General features: G+C 37.1%; 1 protein-coding gene across 8 annotated transcripts in view; it reads left to right on the top strand.

Annotated features, from left to right (window-relative positions):
- CPEB3 (cytoplasmic polyadenylation element binding protein 3) overlaps positions 1–21,663 on the top strand; it is an 80,379-nt gene that overhangs the window by 1,174 nt on the left and 57,542 nt on the right. For 4 of the 8 annotated variants that reach the window (XM_039554399.1, XM_039554398.1, XM_039554397.1 and 1 more), the window contains exon 2: positions 6,931–7,850. In XM_039554399.1, coding sequence (XP_039410333.1) covers positions 6,931–7,850 — 920 coding nt within the window. The other 4 variants (XM_010410416.3, XM_010410406.4, XM_010410398.4 and 1 more) reach the window with 4 other exon arrangements.

The raw sequence follows: 21,663 nt of genomic DNA, 5'->3' as shown, positions 1-21,663 counted from the left end.
TTCTTGGTTGAGATCAAGTATTTGTATGTATGTGATAATAGACATCAGGTGGAATAGGAAGTCAAGTTTAGGGAATATACTGGATTCTTTGACTGTGCTGTCTTAGCTAGGGACTATACGGTCTGGTTTTGAGAGTCTTTGGGGAGAGAAAAGTGTCAAAGTGTGTATAAAACACCTGGACTTGGACTTGTAAGCAGTATTATGTGCATAATAGTATGGGCATGTATAAAAGTTGGAAGGGTGTTGTTTATTTTCTAATTGCTACAAATATCATAAAGAGGCATGCTGAAGTATTTACAGAGATGCAAATGTTTCTTACAGGAGGAATGTATAGAAACAGGTAGGAAGAAGGTACCGACATCGTGTCTCAGAAAACTTATTTTGTACTTATTCTTGGGACCATAAAATTCAGTGTTGCTGCCGCTGTTGAGGAGTGTTGGTTGTACAGTAGCCTGAGTAAACCACATGGGCATGACCTCCTGGAAGAGATCCTAATACACAGTGTCCCAATTACAGCTGTCCATGGCATGTAAGAACAGTATTAGATATCAAGGGTTTCTGGTTCCTATTTGTGGTCTGGACTAAGCTCATTGTCTATTGGCCAGAACATTGAGCAGCTAGGCTAGCCTAGCTTAGGTTTTTTATATTTATTCTCAAGTGTTACAAATAGAAATAGGGAAGCTGGTTTTATTTCTAGGACTATGTGGTTTGTGCAATTTCTGTATTTTTGCTTTTGAGTTGAAAGGATATGCTAGTTGCCTGCCATTTATGATAAAGGTCATAGTGACTAATAATGGCTGTGAAGAATATTTACATGAAGAAAATATTCTAATTTTTTTTCCAATCATGAAAAATAAAAACGTAATAGGATACATAAAAGCATAATTGGACAAGCTTTAGTGGTTTTAAACTAAGAGGGTAGATTTAGATTGAACGTAAGGAAGAAATCTTTTACGATGAGGGTGGTAAAGCACCCTGATGGTGGCATAGGTTGTCCAGAGAGAAGGTGGATTCCCATCCCTGGAAGCATTTAAGGTCAGGTTAAGCAACCTGATCTGGTTGAAGATGTCCCTACTCATTGCAGGGAGGTTGGACTAGAGGAGCTTTAAAGGTCCCTTACAACCCAAAGCATTATATAATGGCAGACCCCTTAACATCCCATGAATAGCTTAAAGATTCTGAAATGCAAAAACCCATTTGTGGAAACTACTGGACAGCTTGGGGTATATGTTCTTCATCTGCTCTTTCCAGAATCAAAGCGTGATCCTAAAATACATATATAACCAACTGCTTTTAAATTTGAAAAAAACCACTTCCTTATTCCCAGACAGAGCAAGAGTTGTCATTCCATCCTTCTCTATTCTCCTTAACAAGACTGGAAATGCAGCTGCTCTATTCAAATGCTTGTTTTATTCTCCCCTACAGTCTCTTCCTTCACTCTCCCTCATCCCCCTTTTCTCTTCATTTTCTTTCCACTTTTTGTTCTTTATGCTTCCTTCTTTGCATTGGCAATTTCCACTATAAATCTCAGATTGCCTCTTGCATTTTTTTCATTTTTAAACTATTGCTTTCTATGTCATCCCTTAATAGATCCTTCTTTGTTTCTTCCTTCTGTTTCTCTGATGTTCACTGCACTCTGCCTCACTCTGTCATCTCTTACCTGCACCTGGTAGTAAGTAGCTACATGTGAGCTGAGAGAGAACTCTCCTGGGAGCAGGCTCGGTTTGGCCAGTGCAAAGTGAGGGAAAGTGGCTGCCTGCTCTTCCTGGAGGTTTGCCAGAGCTCAGCTCCCGGACACTGACTGGAGGTAGCAGCCATTTTGAATTAAGTAAAACTGCACATTTGAAGGCAAGTACAGAAATTAATGAAAATCACCAAAAGCAATATAAGCTATTTAGGGCTTAAAACTGAGCCCTAAAATTGGCTATCAGATTTACTGCAAAATATCAACTTTTAAAATACTAAATGGTTTGATAAAAAATTTATACAGATTTAAGCTTAATAAAGAAGTTGACAAGCAATTACTGAAAGAATTACATGAGGTAGATTAAATATACATATATGACTATTTCAGTGAGGCCTGAAAAAGAGGAAAAGAAGACAAATAATAAAGGAGCTGTAGAAATAATGAAGGAACTGTACCTTAATACAGTTCCTCTGACCTGACAGTATTAAAACTGTTGAAATTATTCACTGTTTTCAACAAAGCTAACTAACCCAGCAATATAGGAGTACTCTATTTTGGCAAATCTAAATGCTAACGGTTATGATAGTAATATGTAAAATTAAATTATAAAATCAGGCATTTTTCATCTACTTGGTTCCATTTTTTTAAAAGATAAGTAGCCCTCAATTAGGCTAAAATGAAACTAATTAAGCTGAAAAACATGTTTCTACAATAAAACTTGGGGTTTTTTCAGTAGCGTAACACTTCATTTTAACCTTCAAGCTAGTTGGAATAGTCACTTTCTTTCAAAAAGACTAGTATGGTTTGTTAGTCATATGAGGCTTAAAGAGGCGAAAATTGCTTCATAATGAATTTCTTAAAATAAAAATACACTTAATAGAATGTTAATGGAATTAACTTGGCTTATTTGGGCCTTTCTTACATTTGTTTCTTTGGAACTGGCCCAGGTCAAGCAATTCATATATCAGATTGCATTAAGCTCGTGTGTTCTGATTCAGCTGTTGTTACTATCTTTTAATTTCCAGTTACAAGAAAGTTGGTTGCTAGAAACAAAAAATAATTGTTTTCTGCTAGTGGCTAGTTGATCAAAAACTGCCTTTACATCTTGATTTTCTTTGGTTCTGGAGTGCTTTTCCTTATCCTAATGATTGATCTACCAAGTGAAACTGTCCCCTGGGAAGAACTGACAGAAACAGTGTGGTCCCTTGCATGTGAATCCTCAAATCATCTGAAAAGCAATAACCCACAAGTAAATAGGGACATAAAGGAGGAGCATAGAATGCCTAGAGCCAGCCCTGTGATAGATGGGATAGTTCATAAAATTAAGTGTTTTCAATTGCTGTAAGAAGGCAGTTTTGCTGCCTTTAATGATTCAGAGTAGCACAAACAGGTTAGAGCAAGTGTTGAGAAACTCTTAATTACAGCGTTGATTTAGGGCAGGCAGACCATACAGTCCAACATAAACAGAGTGCAGAAAGCAGAGACGTAAGTGTTAGAACAACTCTGTTTCAGCTGCCCTAATTTATCTTTCTCAGCTTTAGTCATCTCTCTTTCGTGCACAAAGCTATGCATATTTCATCCTTGGAAAATCAGCCTGCACTTTTATAAAACACTGTTATTTTCACACTTCTGATTTCAACTATGTATTTCCATATGAGCATTACTATTTGGTCTGAATAATTAGTATTATGAATTACCCAGAATAAATATGCAGAATAATTCATGGACTAGTGCAAAACAGAACACCAAGTGCCAGTGAATGAAATTCTGAAAACTTTACCTGACCTATATTAATGATCACAATATTAATATCTTATGAGAGGAACTTGTGTCAGGCTGTATATTGATGTGGAGGCTGGAGAGATATAGATGGTGGGTAGTGAAAGGGAGGGAGGTGAAGTGTGACACCACGGTGTACAGAATAGATGTTAAATGGGATGTTAAATAGTAACATTCACACCTTTTTTTTCTGATTTTTTTCTGAACAGCTTATTTTTTTGGTAGAACTTTCAGTGTAGTAACAGCATAGTAATGAAAAAGTTGTAACTTGAAAATTGGAAACTGTTCAGATAGTACAACTTTTCACCTGTGTGCTGATTCTGATTTGTTTTTAAATTTTCATACCCGACCTATTTGTGTTTGAGTTTCAGAATATATTTAGAGATTATATTATGACACGTGATTAGTTACTATATTCTTCAGCTAAGCAGAGTGACACAATTTCCTTTGTATTAACTGTAAATTTTATAGCTAGTGTGAGCTTATAATTAATTTCTTATGCTAAGAGTTTGTAAGGGAAGTTTGGAAGTACTGTAACTATTTCTTTGTCTAGCAGTTGTTCTGAATAGGTGGCTCTTTGATCTGGGCTTCTAAATTAAACTGTTTGAAAGCTCGTATTTAGTTAGTCACTTTCAGCTCAGTCTGACAGATATTTTCTCAGAGCTGATGATTCAGATTGCAGCAGTTTTCTCTGGGAAGAGGGAGTGTGCACTTTTTTTTTTTCCCTTTCGAGCTCTCCTCCTTTCAGAAAGCGGCAGTGAAATGCTATCTATAGCTAAGACTTCAAACCCCATGATTCCTTGGGAGAGCATGCGCTGAAAGCTTCCACTTGTCAAAGTGCTCTTGCCAGACTGGTCGACTATTTGTCATATACCAAACCTGAAAGAAGAAAATAAATATACTGTCCTTTTGTTGATCTTTAAATACAGAAAATCCAAAGGTAACTGTTCCTTGAACATTTCTGTGTTGGCTGCGTGGGTTTCTGCATGCAAATGGAGCTGGTATTGCTATGGGGTTATAGATTTCCTGTACTGGATTGTAAATTGGTAAAAATACTTACACCAGCAAATAACCAAAGAGTACTGCATACTAGTCCAACATTAGACATTGGCTGGCCCGTCTTTCAAAGTCATTTATTAACCAGTATTTTTTCATTTGGACTGGCTTCATTCATTAAAGGAAGGTCTTGACCTTGACAGAAGGGTTGAGCTGTGCAGTGATTTTTGCCTTTAAGAAACAATATGGAAGGGAATGTGAATCACAGTCCTTAGGATAAAGTTCAAAACCAGCTAGCCTAAGTCAAGGTACATATTTGAAGCAACTGCTGTGCTAGCCACTATAGATAACTGGGTGACTAACTAATTTAAATATAACTTTATTGACGACAGAATTTTAACATTTCAGCTGCTATGTTTTTCTCTCTAAAAGTATTTTTATACTGATAGCTCAGAACCAGGGGAGAGGGATACACATGATCCTTTTCTCCCTCTGATGTGGAGTCATCAGTAGTTTTATGTAGCCTTAGGAGTAATAGCGATGCGGATAGAAGTGAAGCTAATGGAAAGTTACACTGACAGAGCTTGGTATATTGTGGTTTACTGCAGTATTGCTTTCAAATGCCTTGCAAGATTTTCTGCACTCCCAGCAGCAGCAGCAGCGCTGCCTGGAACAGATGCAATGGTTTACCCCGTCCTTAGGAGCTTAATGTTGTCTCACAGCATGGTCTGCTCAGGAAGCCTTGCTGCTCGCTTTACATGTTGAACTGGAAAATAAGGGGGAGCATAAGCAGTAACTTACTTGACAGCAGAAACCTCTCCTGACATACATTTTAACTAAAATGTGTGTGCATGTCTCAGAAGATATTTAAAAGAACAAAAAACGTAAGATACACCTGGACCCTCTGATGTCGGAAAGGACAGTGTTGACAGTTTCACACTTTGCCACCTTTCCTAAACAGTTAATTGATTGGCTTTACATTGTTACATTACAAAAACAATCCTAAAAAAATGCAGTCTTAGGCATGTAAATGTCATACGATTAACTGAATAGAAATGCAGTTAGGTATTCAGCGATGGCCATCTTTGACATAGTTAATTAATGTAAGTGATTTGGGGCTCATTTAAAATACTTTTGAGATTTAGAATGATCTCTTCAATTGACTAAAAGCCTACAAAATGTGGAGGTTCCTGTTGTGATTTCATACAATTGCTGTTCATTGATGTTTGTATTGTATTACTACTATTGAGTCTCAAAATAATAAAAAAATCATATGATCTGCCCTGTTTCATATGAAGCACCTTTTCTAGCAGATATAAGCCTCAACCATTCCACATACATTTCCTTTCTAAAGTTTAAACTTATGTATTGATTTAGGAAATAATTTGCATCACTAGTCTTTGTCTCGTGCATATAAATATGTTTTTTAACATGCAGCATGTCTATATTGTAAGTATTTCGACTTCCTCTGGTTTTATATTTCATTTGAAAGCATCAGAAAGATCATAGTCTAGTAATACCTCCCCGGTCTGCTGATTTTGACCTTATGTTTTTCTAATGAACAAATTACCGATGATTTCATATGCATGTGTATAAATAGAGCGGGTATGTATATAAATAGAGCGAGTAGATAGCTGTACCTTCAAGTAAAGGACTGCTTTGATGTAAAATAGCATTTTACGCGGAGAGATCGTAAGGTCACCGAAGGCAAATCTAACACCCATCGGTGGCTTTGTACACGAAGTGTCTCCGCCCCCCCGGCCCCCCTTCCCGGCTGTGCCATCGCCTCCGCTGCCCGGAGCCGGCGCGAGCTGGGCGCAGGGACGGGCAGGAAACGATTGTGAGCGAGGAGCCGCTCCCGTGTCGGTGCGAGCGTCCGTGTGCGCTTTCTCCCTGATAAACCTCCATCGCTGGAAGCTTGCTTGTTAATTAAGGAAAATCGGTACCCGGCTCCTTTAAAGGTCCCCTAATAGAAAAGGGGGTGGAGAAGAGCGAAGACTGGTGTCTTTTTAACCTTGCTGAAGGACGCAGCAGTATTTATTGACGTATGCAAATAACCAGGGGGAGGAGGTGGAGGAGGAGGGTGCTTGGAAAAACAGGAACCAGAATCAGTTTCTCATTGCAGGGTGAGAGCTCTGAGTTCCGGTGTAAGAGAAAAGAGACGTGGCGAAATTGCTGTATATCTCTGCCCTATAAGCACATCTCTCATTTAGACTGAAGGGAAACAAGGCATCAAAAAGGGTGAAGCATCTTAAAAAATATTTTAAAGGCAATCTAGCACGATCAAAGGTTACATATTCCTAAATGGGGGAGGGGGAAGATTACGGCTTTGCCTTGCAATATGCTGTAGCATAGTACTAGCAATAGGACGAGATTTTTGGCTGGCAAGTGATTAAAACAGACTGGTTTGTGGTATGAATGACAATGTTAATAATCTGTCTTTGTGGTTTTTTCCCCTACTGTTTCAGCTGCGCAAACCATGCAGGATGATTTACTGATGGACAAAAGCAAAGCCCAGCCCCAGCAGCAGCGGCAGCAGCAGCAGCAGCAGCAAGATCCAAACTCAGCAGAAGCCCCCTCTACACCCATCTCGTCGGAGACACCCAAACCAGAAGACAACAGTTCAGTGACTAGTATCGGCACATCGGCTCCTTCCCAAAATAGCAAGGAGAAGATGCAGATGGAGTCTCCCATTTTGCCTGGCTTGAGCTTTCACCAGCCTCAACAAGAACCTGCAGCCGGCACCTCCTTGTCTCCCTCGTTTGGCAGCACCTGGTCTACAGGGACCACAAACACGGTGGATGATAGCTTTTTCCAAGGGATTACTCCAGTCAATGGGACAATGCTTTTCCAGAATTTTCCACACCATGTCAACCCTGTATTTGGTGGCACTTTCTCACCTCAGATTGGCCTAGCTCAGACTCAACACCACCAACATCAGCAGCAGCAGCAGCAAGCTCAGCAGCAGCAGCAGCAGCAGCAGCGGAGGTCACCTGTAAGTCCTAATCAGGCACCTTTCGCCCAGAGAAATGCTGCTTACAGCCATCAGCCCATCATGACCAGCAAACCGTCTTCCTCCTCTGCCTCCTCTTCTTCCTCCTCCAGCTGGAATAACCATCAAAACGCGGCTTGGAGTACACCTTCCAACCCTTGGGGTGGGCTGCAGGCTGGTAGGGACCCTCGAAGGGCAGTTGGAGTGGGGGTTGGCGTGGGAGTGGGAGTCGGCGTACCCTCCCCCCTCAACCCCATTTCACCCCTTAAAAAACCCTTCTCCAGCAATGTCATTGCCCCTCCGAAGTTCCCACGGGCTGCACCCTTAACCCCCAAATCCTGGATGGAAGACAACGCGTTCAGGACGGACAATGGCAACAATCTGTTGCCTTTTCAGGTAAATGACTACATGCACCTTCTGCGTGGTGACAGCTATCACAAATTTGTATTTTTTGTAGGGCTGTGTTTCATGTTACTGTTCTGAGTGGCATCTCCATAATTCATATTTGCATCAAATAGTCACCTTATATGAAAACAAGTGGGGTTGAACCTAGGGAGTGCATACACAGAGATTTCCAATTCTAGCTTAAGGTTTAAAATCCCATTTTTCTTGTAAGTTACTGTTAAGTGTAGCATATGGGGCTTTTTTGTTGTTGTTTTTTGCTCTTTTTTTAGCATCTGAAAGGTAGTAGCCTTCATGAAAAACAGGTTCGGCAGACTACGTTCCCTTGGTGCTGTGTTAGAATTTTTTTTGTATTCTCCCATATGTGAGAAAGCTGAGATGTTGAAATTGCTGGCTTCAGTTTTCTAACTGGGCTGTTAATTTTAACCAAAGATGCTTCTTGACCTGAAATTCAGTTAATTATTTTATCACCATTGCAATAACTAATTGTCCTTATGTTGTGGTGGGATTTAACGGGGAGTCTGTTCGCATAAGGTATCCGTATGAAAAGCTGTGTACATCTAATACGTACACCCTGCTGTTAAATTCACAGTGGACGTTTTGAATACATCTCGAAGCAGCGTGGGTGTGTATGGAAAGAGTGGCGTATCTGTCCTTTCCAGTAAGGAAATGCCTAATACAATTGACATGATTTAGAAATGGCAGGGAGGTATTGTATAAAATGAACCATTTTATGCTGTTCAGAATATTTGCAGAGAAAAGAGACAATAGGACACGACCTTCAGAGCCATATTGCAATGGAGTCTATTTACTAGCTACATAGCTCTGAAATATTTAAAGCTGCAGTGCCCTTCACTGTTTTTTTTTTTTTAATCTATGACGACAAAGCAGATCAATTGCAGCTGAAACTGGGCCAAATGGAAGATTTGCAATTTTAATGCAGAATGAAACCTGTCATGGTGTGAAATCCATTTTAAGTTGAAAAAAAGCAGTGCTTGCACTTGCAGTTATATCTATACTAGGTGAAGTGAATCTCAGACTTTTTCTAGGTTAGCTGTTTTGGTGTCAGACAAGTCAAAATTTTCTCCTTTGAAATACAGTTAAATCATTCATATATGCTTGCTCTTTAGGTAGCTGTTTCCTCAAGGAAGTATGATCTCTCAAACATTTTTAACTTATCAGTTTGGTAAGAGTAACATTTAGATTGACAGTTTTAGAAACACAGTAAAAAAAAAAAAATCAAATGCACCCCCACCCCCATAATTTTAGGAGACTGTTGAAGTAAAATATATGCACTTTCCAGTCCCATTCAAAGAGGACATCTTATAGTCAGCCCTGAAATTTCATTTTGCTGCTTCATTCTGTTTAAAGGGAGAGTTACAATTTTTTTATTGGTTGCCCTAAATGAAGGTGGAGTGGCTTCTGTTGAGCTGCTGGTTAATGTCTCTGAAGCACTGAAGGCTGGAGGAAGATTACACTTTAGACACAATATGCCTGCTGTAAATACTGTGTTGCACAGAGCACAGCACCACAAAAGCTAATAGCTCCCAGTCATTTTTTGGGAGTGGGAAATGTGTTTCAATTTACAAGTATTCTTAATGGTCTACATGTAAGACATTACAAATTTTGGTATATTTGAATTAGTAGTGAAAACAACAGTAAATGGTCTTATTTCTGTGGTTTGCTTAGTGAGATACATCTTTAGTGAATACAGAACTTTATTATTGTGACTGTAAATTCTTGCAAATTAAACTGGCAGATAATTACTCATCACTAGGAAAAAAAGTAGCTAACTGCTCTTGAAGAAAAGTTCTTTTGATTTTGAAATTAAGCTTTCAAAAAGCTTAAGTATTAGCCAATATGTGAATTTGGAAACTTGTTTTCTTTTCTGTGAATTTAACCTGGTATCTTCACGTTCAACTGAAAGCAAATGCTTAGGCTGTTCTCAGCACCAGCTGGTATAGCAGTCTGATTTCAGAGACACAGAAAACTTTTTTTTTTTTCTATTAGGCTCCTTTTTTTTTGTACAAGCTGCTGAATTTTGCTTATTAAAAATTGTAATCTAGGTTAATGTTGATTGCTGCTATACTTAACAAAATGCCAAAGACATCTTGAAACCATACTATTGGTAGAAGGCAACTGTTTCGTTTCACTGATAAAAATGAAATTCAAATTAGTCTAAGAGTTTAATATTTGCTGCCAAGGTTCTGGTAGTCTTTTTTCTTTTTCCCCCCACCCCGAAATTGGGCAATATGTTAAGTTCTGCTTGTCAGCACTACCAAGTAGTTCTGGCAGGTTTATCCATGTGCATCTGCCACCCTCCATAACTGCGTGGTTTTGAGCTACTTTAGAAATACCTTCCAGTAAACTTTCTAGCAACACACTTAGGCACATTAGCAAGTTCTTCATGTTAACCAATTTTTTTATGTTAAGATTATGAGGCTTTGTAAGAAAAAAGAAAACTATTAACATGTTCACTGTTTGAAATAACATTAGGCAGAGCTATTTTTACAGGTCTTTGCAGTGATCACAAATTTTAATCAGAAAAGATCTATAACCAAGATCTGTATTCTGAGTTATAGTATTTGAAGACAGGTGATACTCAGCTATTGATATTATCTTGTTCTAGGAAAAAATGTTCAGCTTGAAAATGTTTCTCTTAAGAACATGGATATAAAGCAATATGCTAGGTATTTTCATCCCTTAATTTGAGTAATACTTTAGTGCATCTTGTATGTCAAAACCAATTGGCGTCTGTCCCAAGAAACTGTGCTGCAGAACACATCAGAAGGTTTAAAATACCACTTGGTAGGAATTCTGCTGGTGTTTGCCTTGTGATTGGTGTTGAAAAGCAGCAAAAATGCTTTGAAGGAAACCACACTCATATACTTACTGGGGAAAATTGATTGCAATGTAAAAAAATCTATGGAGATACAAAGCTGATAGTTGAAAGGAAAAAGAGAAGTGTTCAGTCTGGAATGGAATGTAATGTAGCAAGTAAGAGTTGAAGACAAGATCATGGGAAAAGATGTGGAACTAGGCCAGATTGGAAATACAAAAACATGGCTAGTTTGTTCTTCTGAATATTCTTTGGCTTCTGAGTGGTTCAGGTGGAGGGTCTCTGACTGTCATGTGGCAAGCAGTCGTGTTGTGCTAGTATGTTAGGTGATCCTCAGCTCTGGCGTTTGAGGCTGACATGAACTGATTGTTCCTGGGACACCGTTCTCGCGGCAGCGGCTCAGTTCCATTTTCCAGCAGAGTCGTGAGGCTTGTAGAGAGCTGTTGTCATCTTTTGCTTCTGAGCTGCTCCCACTATTCTCTTTCCCTTCACTTCTCTCAGGTAAATACTGTATTTCTTTTGGCCATGTGAAGATAGTGGGACACAGCTTGTGGGTTAGGAGGATTGTTCGTGCCTGAAATAGACCCTTGGAGGCAAGGATAAGAAATTCTCTTTGCAGGGAAGATGGAGAAGGAATTAAATGTTTGCAGACCAGTATTCTAATTAAGTATGTCTACCTTGTGGATTTTTAATTATAGCAACACTGTAACAGTTTTCCAGAAACTGTGCTGAGTTTTGATGTTTTCCCAAGTAATGTTCTTTGGAAACAAAAAATGCATTGCAGTTTGTGCTCTGAAGATTCTGGCATGCATCAAATCGTTCTTGGCAGCTTTACTGATAAATATTTTTATAGCAGAAATAAATAAGGTGGTGTTTATTGTGTATAAAGATAGTTTTAACATGCTATCTTTTGCAGGGAGACTGAGAAAGAATTTTTTTGGGGGAAGTGTTTTGGTGTGGCCTTTTTTTCCTCATTGTTTTCAATTGGAATTAGTCTGGACCAGATAAAATTATAAGCTAAATATAGAAATTTTATAAAACTTCAATATTTCATATTTAAACAAAATGCCAATTCTAACATGCAGTGAGTTTGTGTTTAAATATAAGTGTGAATATATGTATAAATACAGAGTTCAAGTATTGGAACACTCACTAGTGTAACAAAGTTTTGTATTTATGAGTAAAGGAGTTTTACTGGCTAATAACACTCTGGTGACCAATTTTAAAAACTTTTTTTAAATCTAGAGGGGTTTTTTAAAGTCAGAAATAGTTGCATGCAGTAAGTCTATTTAAAGATTAATTTTTAAAACACTGTATTTCTTTAGTATAAATCTGGCATTCTGGGCTCTAGCTTCTTGTCAGTTTAATAGGTAGCCCCACTTAGTAATGTTACTGTTACCTTAAAAACTATTTCTTTGCATGTAGTCCAATCTTAATTTTTCGTGTGTGCTGATGCACATGTCCTGACAACCTGCAACTTTGTGGACAGAAAAAAAAAAAAAAGGAAAGTACCTAGGTCTGCTTTTTTCCCCCCCCTCCACCTTTCTTACATGCTTCTGTTGGTACTAGCACTATTTGTAGCTGGATTCTGAATACTAAAATGTGGGAGCACATATTGTGGTATCTCAGTAGTCTTCCAGTGTAACAGATACAAGTAACACATGATGTTCTAGTTTATTAGTTGTGAGGTATTTTACAATTTTTTGTTCGATTTTAAATTTGATTGAATTCTAAATGTCTGCATTTTCAAATTAACTAAAACATAGTAACAGTACAGGAAAAAAAGCACATGGCTGTTTCATATTCAAAGTATGATGATTGAACACTAATTGCTTATGGATTAGAGTTTTGATTTTAAGTAACCAATCATCGTTTAGCTGTCAGAGTTAGTGAAGGCAGAGCGAAGGTCTGAGTTCAGTAGGCAGCTGATACTCTGATCAACTCCGTACATAGACAGGACTTCCTTAAAAACATTAAAGGTATTAATATCAAACGATGAATCAATAATTCCATCTTAAAGATTTGATAGAGGATTTATCTGTCTTTGGAGGAATGGTAGAAGGGAAGGTGAAGGGCATGGCAGTTCATTTTGCTATTTCCCTTCTAGGATCATCTCTCCTAGTTTTCATCATTTTGCCTAGGCTGCTTTTGTGAATGGAATGTAAGAGGAAGAGAGACCTGGAAAAGCAGTGTTTTCAGGTTCCAGTGGTTTTCAAGGGGAAAAAAAGAGTTTACTGAGTGAATGATGAATATTTCCATTTGTTAGCAGTTGGTAAAATAGCTCTCCTTTCATTAAGGTCACTCGTGAGTAATTCCTAGCAGACCTATACTAAGGGGAAGCTAAAATATAGCACTGTTTAGTTCAAAGTTTGAAAGTGATCTTAAGCAGTACACACCTGAATTTTGCTTCTGTTCTATACTTTGCAGGTTTTAGTCTATTGTGATATTTTATACGTTCTGTACCTAAATTTAGGGTACCATTGCCATGTTTTGTTTCATTATTTTTTTAAATTTAGTTTTTCCATGTTTCACAAAAGCATTGCTTTTAAGCAATTGTTAGAATGCTGCACATACTGATACTAAGCAGTTGTCTCAGTAGTTAGAAGAAGGTAAATTTTTTGTATATAGAATTAGATCTTAATTTGTGTAATCTTTTTATTATTACATGCAAATTTTAGAATTTTAAAAATGCAAATTGTGAAAGATCACAGAAACTTTGCTTGTGTTTGTTCAGACTTGGTCAACATTTTCATTTTCATAAGTTTCAGTTATATGATGCTGTCTTTTCCTACAAGCTATGAGTAGCATTTGTAAATCACAATTCATTGATGCCTTCCTTTTCCTCCTTGTTGTGGACAAATGGCTCTGTCCCTTTCCTGTATGTTTCTCAAGCTCATTCCAGAGATAAAATCGTCAATTTTTCTAAGATCTTACAGGAGAGAAGCACTGTGCCAATCAGGATAGATATTGATCTGCTTTGTCACAACAGTGTTAGAAGGGGTGATGTGAACTCCATTCTACAGAGGTAAACAAGAGGCGCAGAGTTTGGGAAATTAATTTTCTTCTCAATGCTATCTGAGAAAACGAAACATTTGTAGTTTTTTTCTGAAATACTTAGAAAACAGGTCTTTGAAAACAGAACATCCACTGCAGTCTCTTAAGTTTGCTGTTTGTGTGAACCTCAAATTAGGCATGAAAAAGTGAAGAAAACAAATTGTTTCCTGTGAAAACTTTTAGTTTGCGTTACATACCAATTACTCAGAATTAAGAAATTTTCATCAGAGAAGAGAAAAGAAGCAAAATATTTAATTTCTTTAATTGATACCCATTTTTTCTTCAACTGTGTATGTTGTTCTCTGTACATCTTCCAGGTTCTGGAGAAGTCTTACTCCTGCTTTTCCTAATTCTTTTTTTCTAGATGGCTTTGCAAAATTTGCAAGAATTTGCAGCAGTTTTCTTTTAAGTTCCTAGAGTCTAAATAAACTAGTTAAGCAAAACTACAGATTCTGTTCCATGTTAGGGTGATAAACTTCACATGATTCATCACCCAAGTGAAGAGGCTTTTGATCAAGTCAACAGTTCTTTGTTCTTGGTTAACAAAGTTAATGAAAGTTGTGTACAGAGCACCAACTGTCAATGGGTTTCAGTGGGCATGGCCCCTTTTCTTTGTTTTATCCACCCTTGAACCGTTCAACTGCTTTCAAACATCCCTTCTATTTCTTCCTGTTCCTGATTTTTGATATTTTTTTTTTTCAATGAGGCTTTTCGTTTGAGTTGGCCTCCCCTATTCCACATTCTGTGTCAAAGCTTCAGGTTACAGAGGAAGGCCCAATAAATCTCTTTAGTCATAAGCTGAATCATGTTCACTTAGTCCTGTGCAAAATTAATAGCATGAGGGGTTTTAAATAGGTTGAAACAAATTCAGGGAGAATGGAATTTCCAGAAATACTGGCTAGAAGTTCTAAATTCTAGAAATTTAGACATTTTAACTAAGTGATAACTTAGTGTGAACATGCAGAACTGGTTTTCTTTCCCCATGCCCAAACCAAGCTTCCAGAATGTGTGACTTGGGGTGGATTTTCACACAAATTGACAAAAAACCACTTCTGACGTAAATGAGGAAAGCATTATGGCTTAATTTAATATGGTTTTGTTTTATGTCATAATCATAAGTGGATGTTCTGGTGAAATTCATCTTTCCTACATAGAAGAATTGTTGTGAAGGTGCTCATCTTAAAAAGATTCATCCCAAAAAGTTATTTTTGGCAATGCTGTAGTTAACTTAAAGCTGATCTTTTAATGAGAAATACCAGACAACAAAGAAATTCACCCACCAAAGCTCTCTGGGTTTTATTCTCTGAGTGGTAAAGGCTCTTTTTTGCAGGTAAGACTCATTTCCTACAGAAAGTCTTTGGAATTGTACCTTCTTACGGAAATTGCTGAAATAAAACAGAACAAACATTTTGTTTTAAAACACTTGAACAGTTAAATATTGCTTCGGATTAAATGAAAATTCCTAATTCCTTGTTGAAAGTTGCTGCTTTGTTCTGCTGAAGTATCTTGCTTTGTGAAAGAGATTGTGTTAAAAGCATTAATGAATTAACATGGAGGTAGCTAGTGTTACACCCATTTACTGTGTGACCTCTAAATTTGTAAAGGGTTACCAAATTACTAATGTATTAACTGATTGTTAGCATGTTAACAGATGGCTTATAACCAAATCTAATATGATCTATTGGTGCCCTTAGTAAGCATTAAGGTGTGTAATAATCAAGTGTGTAAAATGTTTATAGCACACTTTGTGGGTTTGAAATTTTTTTAAACTACTTCTAAAGATACCTTTTAGTTTTAAATCATGATGCCCACAACAGTTTGACCTAATTATTTCACCTCACTAAATAATTATCTTGCTCATGTATTCTCTCCAGGATCGTATTGTTTCTTCCTGTGACAATTGGGGAAAAAAAAAAAGAGAACAGAGAGACCTCTCAGAGTAACTGAAAGGGTTTTTCTTAAAACTCACAAAGCCTGAAGTAGCAGCTGACTGTGCAGCAGGAAGACTAAGACAGAACAAGAGAGTAGAGGAAACAAAAATCAGGAACAAGAAAAAGTAGGACTTTTATAGTACAGAATGAAGGGGAAGCTGTGGCATTTTCAAATGTGGCAATCCAACATGACAATATACTCATTCACTTTCTGTGGATGAGAATTTCTGCAAATAAAATCTTGCAAAGTTTGGACCAGATTCAACTTTTAGTGGAAAGGGTCCTCAGGTGGGTGGCTCCTGCTACTTTTGGCTGCTGCTAAGTGAAGCTATACCTGTGACTTCTGAGTAAGAAAATCAGCCATAATTGCCAGCAGATTTTACGAGTGATGTTTTGATGCAAGTTTCTGCACACAGTCTTACCTCCCTTGTCTAAACAGGAGCACACTCTTCTGACATGGTTTTACAAAGTAGTAGATTACTTATATAAGAGGTTTTTTTCTTGCTAGGCAAGGGAGAAGTACCCGATGTTGTGTATGCCATTCAAAACGAATTGAAAATTGATTGTAGTAAATTTTAGAGGTTTTTTGAAAGGCTTCACTTTGTATAGAAACTGGAAAGTTTTTATGCTATTTCACTTGCACAGTGGCCTTGTTTGAATATAAACTTGAACTGGTGAATGTCTTAAAATATAGCTCAGTCCTTGGCTCCACTAGACATGTAGAGCAAGGAGAATTAATTTAAAAGAACAAATACAGTGAAAATAGCTTTTTTTATGAATACAGGTGTGCACAGATGCATGTGGCAACCATATGAGATGCATGGTTTTTCATACAACCTATAATTTTGTTACCTTTTCACACATAACATTTGTAATTGTCTAGAAATCGACTAAAAAACTGGTATTTCTCCTTTCTGTGTTATTCTTTCTGGTTGATGAGGTTCCAGTTTATAGGGAAGATTGACTCCTTGAGGTCATGACCTTGTATTTAGTGCTATTAAATATCAGTCTGCTTTGCTGCAGTTTTTCAGTTCTTTTTGTGTGATGAGCTTATCTCCTCTGGGTTGATGATATCTTTTAAGTATTATTATTGTTTTTACTTTAATAACCAACATTACTCATTTCAAGTATCTCAAGTGATCTCAACAAAACTGGTCTCAAGATTTGCCTTTAAGAAACTGCATTATTCACTTTCCTTTAGCAGATTCTGTTGAACACTAGCAGTTCTTTCCCATTTTACAATTTTCTTTCTTACCTCAATTACACTGATTAGGTTTTTTCCCCCATTTACGTGGTTACTTTGCCTGTAGCACCATGTGAAACGCTCTGTGGAAGTCCTCATTAGAACAGCATATCCTAATCTTTCAAGACCCAGGAATCATCTTTTCCAGGGTATTGCATCAGTAAAGCATAATGCTACATTATTTCTGCACTGTATTTCAAAAGAGAAGAAATCCTTGAATTTCAGTCATAAAAACTAGAAACAGTGTTTGTTATCTATAGTTTCATATCCTGCTTCAGCTATTGCTGAAGTTATTTCATTTTTATTTTGCTGGTCAGATACATACAGTACTGACATTGTTAGTTGGACTAGCTTTGGTGGTTCCACTGACTGCCTTTCTGACTCTGGCTCCTTTTGATTACAATGTTGCCATGCACCTCATCTGTTAGTGAGTTGGATAGATGATGCTGCTTTCTCTTACTATTTATCTGTCTTCTCTGTTTACCCTTGTTTACCTGATATTTTCTGTGAATGTGAGGACCAATTATGGAGGCTACATTATTTTCTTCTGACTTCTTTGGGTGTTTTATAACTTTTTTATCAGTCTTGCTAGAATTTTTTCTAGACATTTGTTGTCCAAGGTATTCATGCTGACCTTCTTACAGTTTCCCTGAATATACATAAGTGACTGAACATCCTGGTTCTTTCCTTGTAGCAGCATTTTCTTAAGATGCCTGTCAGTTTTTATTACCTTGTGGGGAAAAAAAAAGGAGAATTCTGCAAATCAGGCAGGCTTTTATCTCAAGACATTTTTCCTGTCTGGAGCAATCTTTACTGAATTTGCCACGTGCTAATCAGTTTAGCTCTTATGATGTACAAGGAGAGTGCTTTTCTTGCTCCCATGAATATGGTTTTCAATTTCTGCATAAAGGTTTCCTTTTGGTTAATTGGCTGTTCACACTTGTGTATCTTGTAAGTGATTTCTGAATTATTTTAATTAAATGCAAATGTGCAGCAGTAATTTGAATGCATAACACCTACCTGACAACACAACTGCTTATGGCCTCTTCTTATCTAAGGGGAAGATTTTTTTATTCTGGTTATTTTAAAGAATTTCACATAAGTATTCAGGCACTTTATACACGATACAGTTAGTTATTCTTTTCCTCATATCCTGTATGCCTTTAAGCCCCTTATGTAATAAAAGATGGAAGTATGCCCAGTGTGATTCCATTACTATTTTAATATATTATCACATGAAGTAATATATTTAATAAATTAATTCTGAATTTATTATTAAATTGAGGTTTTTTTCATACATGGGATGATTCAGTATTTGCAACTGGAAAAATTCCTTTGTTTATAAAATGTAATCTGAAATGAAATTGCTTGCATATAATTGATCTGAAGAGTTGCTTCTAATTTAAACATAATTTTGGATTGGGATTTTGGTAATTTTGCAGATGATCAAATACTTAATAGCAAATATTTTTAAATTAGGGTTTCTAACATAATGACACTTTAGGAAAAGGTTTGCCTGATACCTCACTGGCTGTACAGGAGTCTTCAACTCATGTTTAGAAGTAGGCACACAGCTTGAGAAAGCCTGTAGTTCTGTTTCCCTTACAAGAAGGTGCCTGAGACAGCTTGGAATTCTGTGATCGATTATGTCCTTGATAATGTCCCAGGACGGACAACATTTGCTGCCTAACTATTCTCAATCCCGTTGGGAAGAAGGTGACAGAGTGGATTGTTGTGTGCCTCAATTTGTCATGCATATTAATCATGCTGTAATAGCACAAAGTTAGGACTTGGGTAGTTCACATGAATTGGTAATTAATTAGTAATTAAAAGTATATTGCACCTAATAGGTTAAACTTTTTCTTTAAATCCTGCTGGCTGCAAAGTGACATCACACTGCAAAGGTCACCTCCTTGTTTTTCATTGTGAGTGTTTCTGGCCTGGTTCGGGCCTCTGAGTAAATACTGGTGAATGACCCCAGTTCCCCCCAGCCCTTACGAACAATGATCCCCACTATACTGTTTCATGTTCTGAAATGGAACATGACTGTCCTCTCTAAGGGTACTTCTCCAAACCTGTAGGTAAGGATCTTGTCCTGTGTGAACAGATGAAACGTGGTACTTCTCTTTTGTTGAAATAGCTGCTGGAGTTCTGACACGTACAAGATTTTTGTCAGGAGGCACTCTTTCCTGAGCACGAGAGAAACAGAACAGGAGTGTGACTTGAAATGTGCCAGTTAGATATTATTTTAGTCACATTTTTCTTAAAAGCACAATGAGTTGGGGTGAGAGACAATATTTTATTTGTCATCAGGCTTAAACATTTCAGTGACACTTTTTTTCCCCTCTTACCAATATATTCCTTGTCACTGATGATCAGTAACTGTAGACAAAACCACTGTTTCAGAGAAATCCTTGAGTCTCCTTTGCTTGGTGGCCACAGTAAATGAAGCTACTGGGCAATGGTGCTCAGACATCTGTTTGACAGTGATTACTTGTGTTCTTTTCTATCTCCCATTTTGTCTCATTATGCTGTCATACCATGAGACAGTCTGTAAATCTTTGAGGCAGTAGCTTCCTTACACAGTATGTCTCTACTCTCTTTTACATACTGTGGTCCAGCCTGAGAAGTTTGATTATTCAGATCCTTTCACATTGTAGCATCCCCAGTACTCCCTCCTCCCTTGCATCTCTGTAGTGCTTTCATTTTGTGATTTGAGGTTTGCACTTGTGCTGATTTGTCTGGCAAGGAGTTCTTAGGTCAATGTTAGTTTTTCCTTGCTATGGGACACAGGCAATGTTCTACTGAACAGAGCAGTAGAAGCCCAAAGGTAGCTTATCAGTGCTGAACTCTTGCACAGCCAGCCAATGAACCAGTTAAATTATGTCATTTTAATAGCTCAAGGGTATAATGAATGGGCTTGTAAATTCTACTGCTGACATCTTTTTTTTTCCACTTGCTTGTTTTAGTGAATTGATGGTCATCTTGGGTGTAACTACTTTAATCCTATATTTTACAAGTGTTAGAACCATTTGTTACTGGAATCAGTAACTATAATAGAAAGTGGATACATCAGCTTTCTGAGATGCATTCAGCAGCAGGACTGATGAGCAGATTTTTATCTAAAGCATCACATTGAACAAAATATGACTAAACATAAATCCTGTCACTGAGTGCTCAGTCAGTTGTACTGTCTGCAGATCATTCCCTACAGTAGTGTATTGGCTGAAAAAATAATGGATGTTTTGTTGATCCTTCTGATTTTTTTTTTTTTGGTGGGGTTTTTGTTTGGGTTTTTAAAATACATTGTTGAATTGTTTTCATGGCAAAAGATGATGTTTGAAATATTAATTGTATTATATTATCATATTTCTGTTTGCTGAGATGGTAGCAAGGCAAAAGATGGTGTTCCCCATTGGAACATATGACTCTTCATGCTTTACTGTCCTTGAATGGAGAAATAACACTAGTGATCATGAAAATAGTATGCTTGGCATATTATAAAAATCTGTATTGGAAGAATAACTTAATCAGTTATCACCTCTATTTAGGAAAATGCAGGGCAAATTCAATTACTTTCTTCCCCCTACTTGGCAAGCAAATATTGAATATTCTGGAACTTGACAGGATATTTTGTTTAGTCAGAACAATGCCAAGTTGTATAGCAATAAAGACTGAACTTTCTTATATATATTTTGAACATGTATTAAGGGTGTACAAAAAGGGAATCTCAACTGCAAAGTAAAGGGACATTAGACGCAAATAACGTAATTTTTATTAGTTTTTGTAATTCTATATAGTGCTGCTTGTATCTCTTCCTATTTCTGTGCTTTTTAGTTAATCTGAAAATAAAAAGTACAAACATTTCACTAAAAATTTTTAGAAGTCAGAATTTGTAAGGGGTTAAAGTTTGAATACAACTTTACCTTTCTTTGTGGAAAAATTGCTTGAGTAGGTCAAGTTTTCAAGGCTTTTGGATTCAGTCCGAGTTCTTGCATGTTAACTATAAACGTTTATGTAACATAGACAAGGTGACTAAATATTAACTAGAGTTTTGAAATGTTATTTTTCAAATGACATGGAAATGTTTCCATAATCTATATACAGTTAGATATTGTTTTATATTTGTATTAAACTTCCTTATTTTTCTTAGAAGCCTTCTAAATAAGCTTAAAAAAATTCGCCTTTTGCCCAGTGAACTTCCGAACACCTATGAAAATAAAATGTGCTACAGTTGGTAATGTTGAGAAAAGACAAATGTATGAGAAGTTGATGTGTTCTCTGCACATTCCAAAAGCAACAGTAACATAAGAAATCATTCCCCAATTTGTTCCAGTAAAGGGACACAATAAATCCAGCTTAGTTTACTACTACCCAAAATTAACTGGAAAGATAAGAAAGAAAGTGGAATTCAAATAAAATTCCATTAAGACTTGATGTTAGTAGCTATGCTTCATTATGGGCATAGACAAATTTACCCTATTGTTCCATCCTACCTACATTTTATGTCTTCTTATTTGTTTTGGTTTATTCCATATTTTTATTAAATCCAGTATAAGGAAGAACTACTGACATTTCTGGTTGTTCCAGTTCTGTGTGCATCTGGGTTGTCAGTCATGTTGTTGTTGGCAGCATTCCAACACCAATCTGCAAAGGAAGTAACACTTGCTATTTACAAGTTTTTTTCTTTTGTACAGTGATAATTTTACTTTACCATGTGACCATATTCCTCAGATTTCC

Source organism: Corvus cornix, chromosome 6 (genome assembly GCF_000738735.6).
Source record: "Corvus cornix cornix isolate S_Up_H32 chromosome 6, ASM73873v5, whole genome shotgun sequence".
In the NCBI taxonomy this organism is placed as follows: Eukaryota; Metazoa; Chordata; class Aves; order Passeriformes; family Corvidae; genus Corvus; species Corvus cornix.
This window is presented reverse-complemented; position numbering and strand designations above follow the sequence as displayed.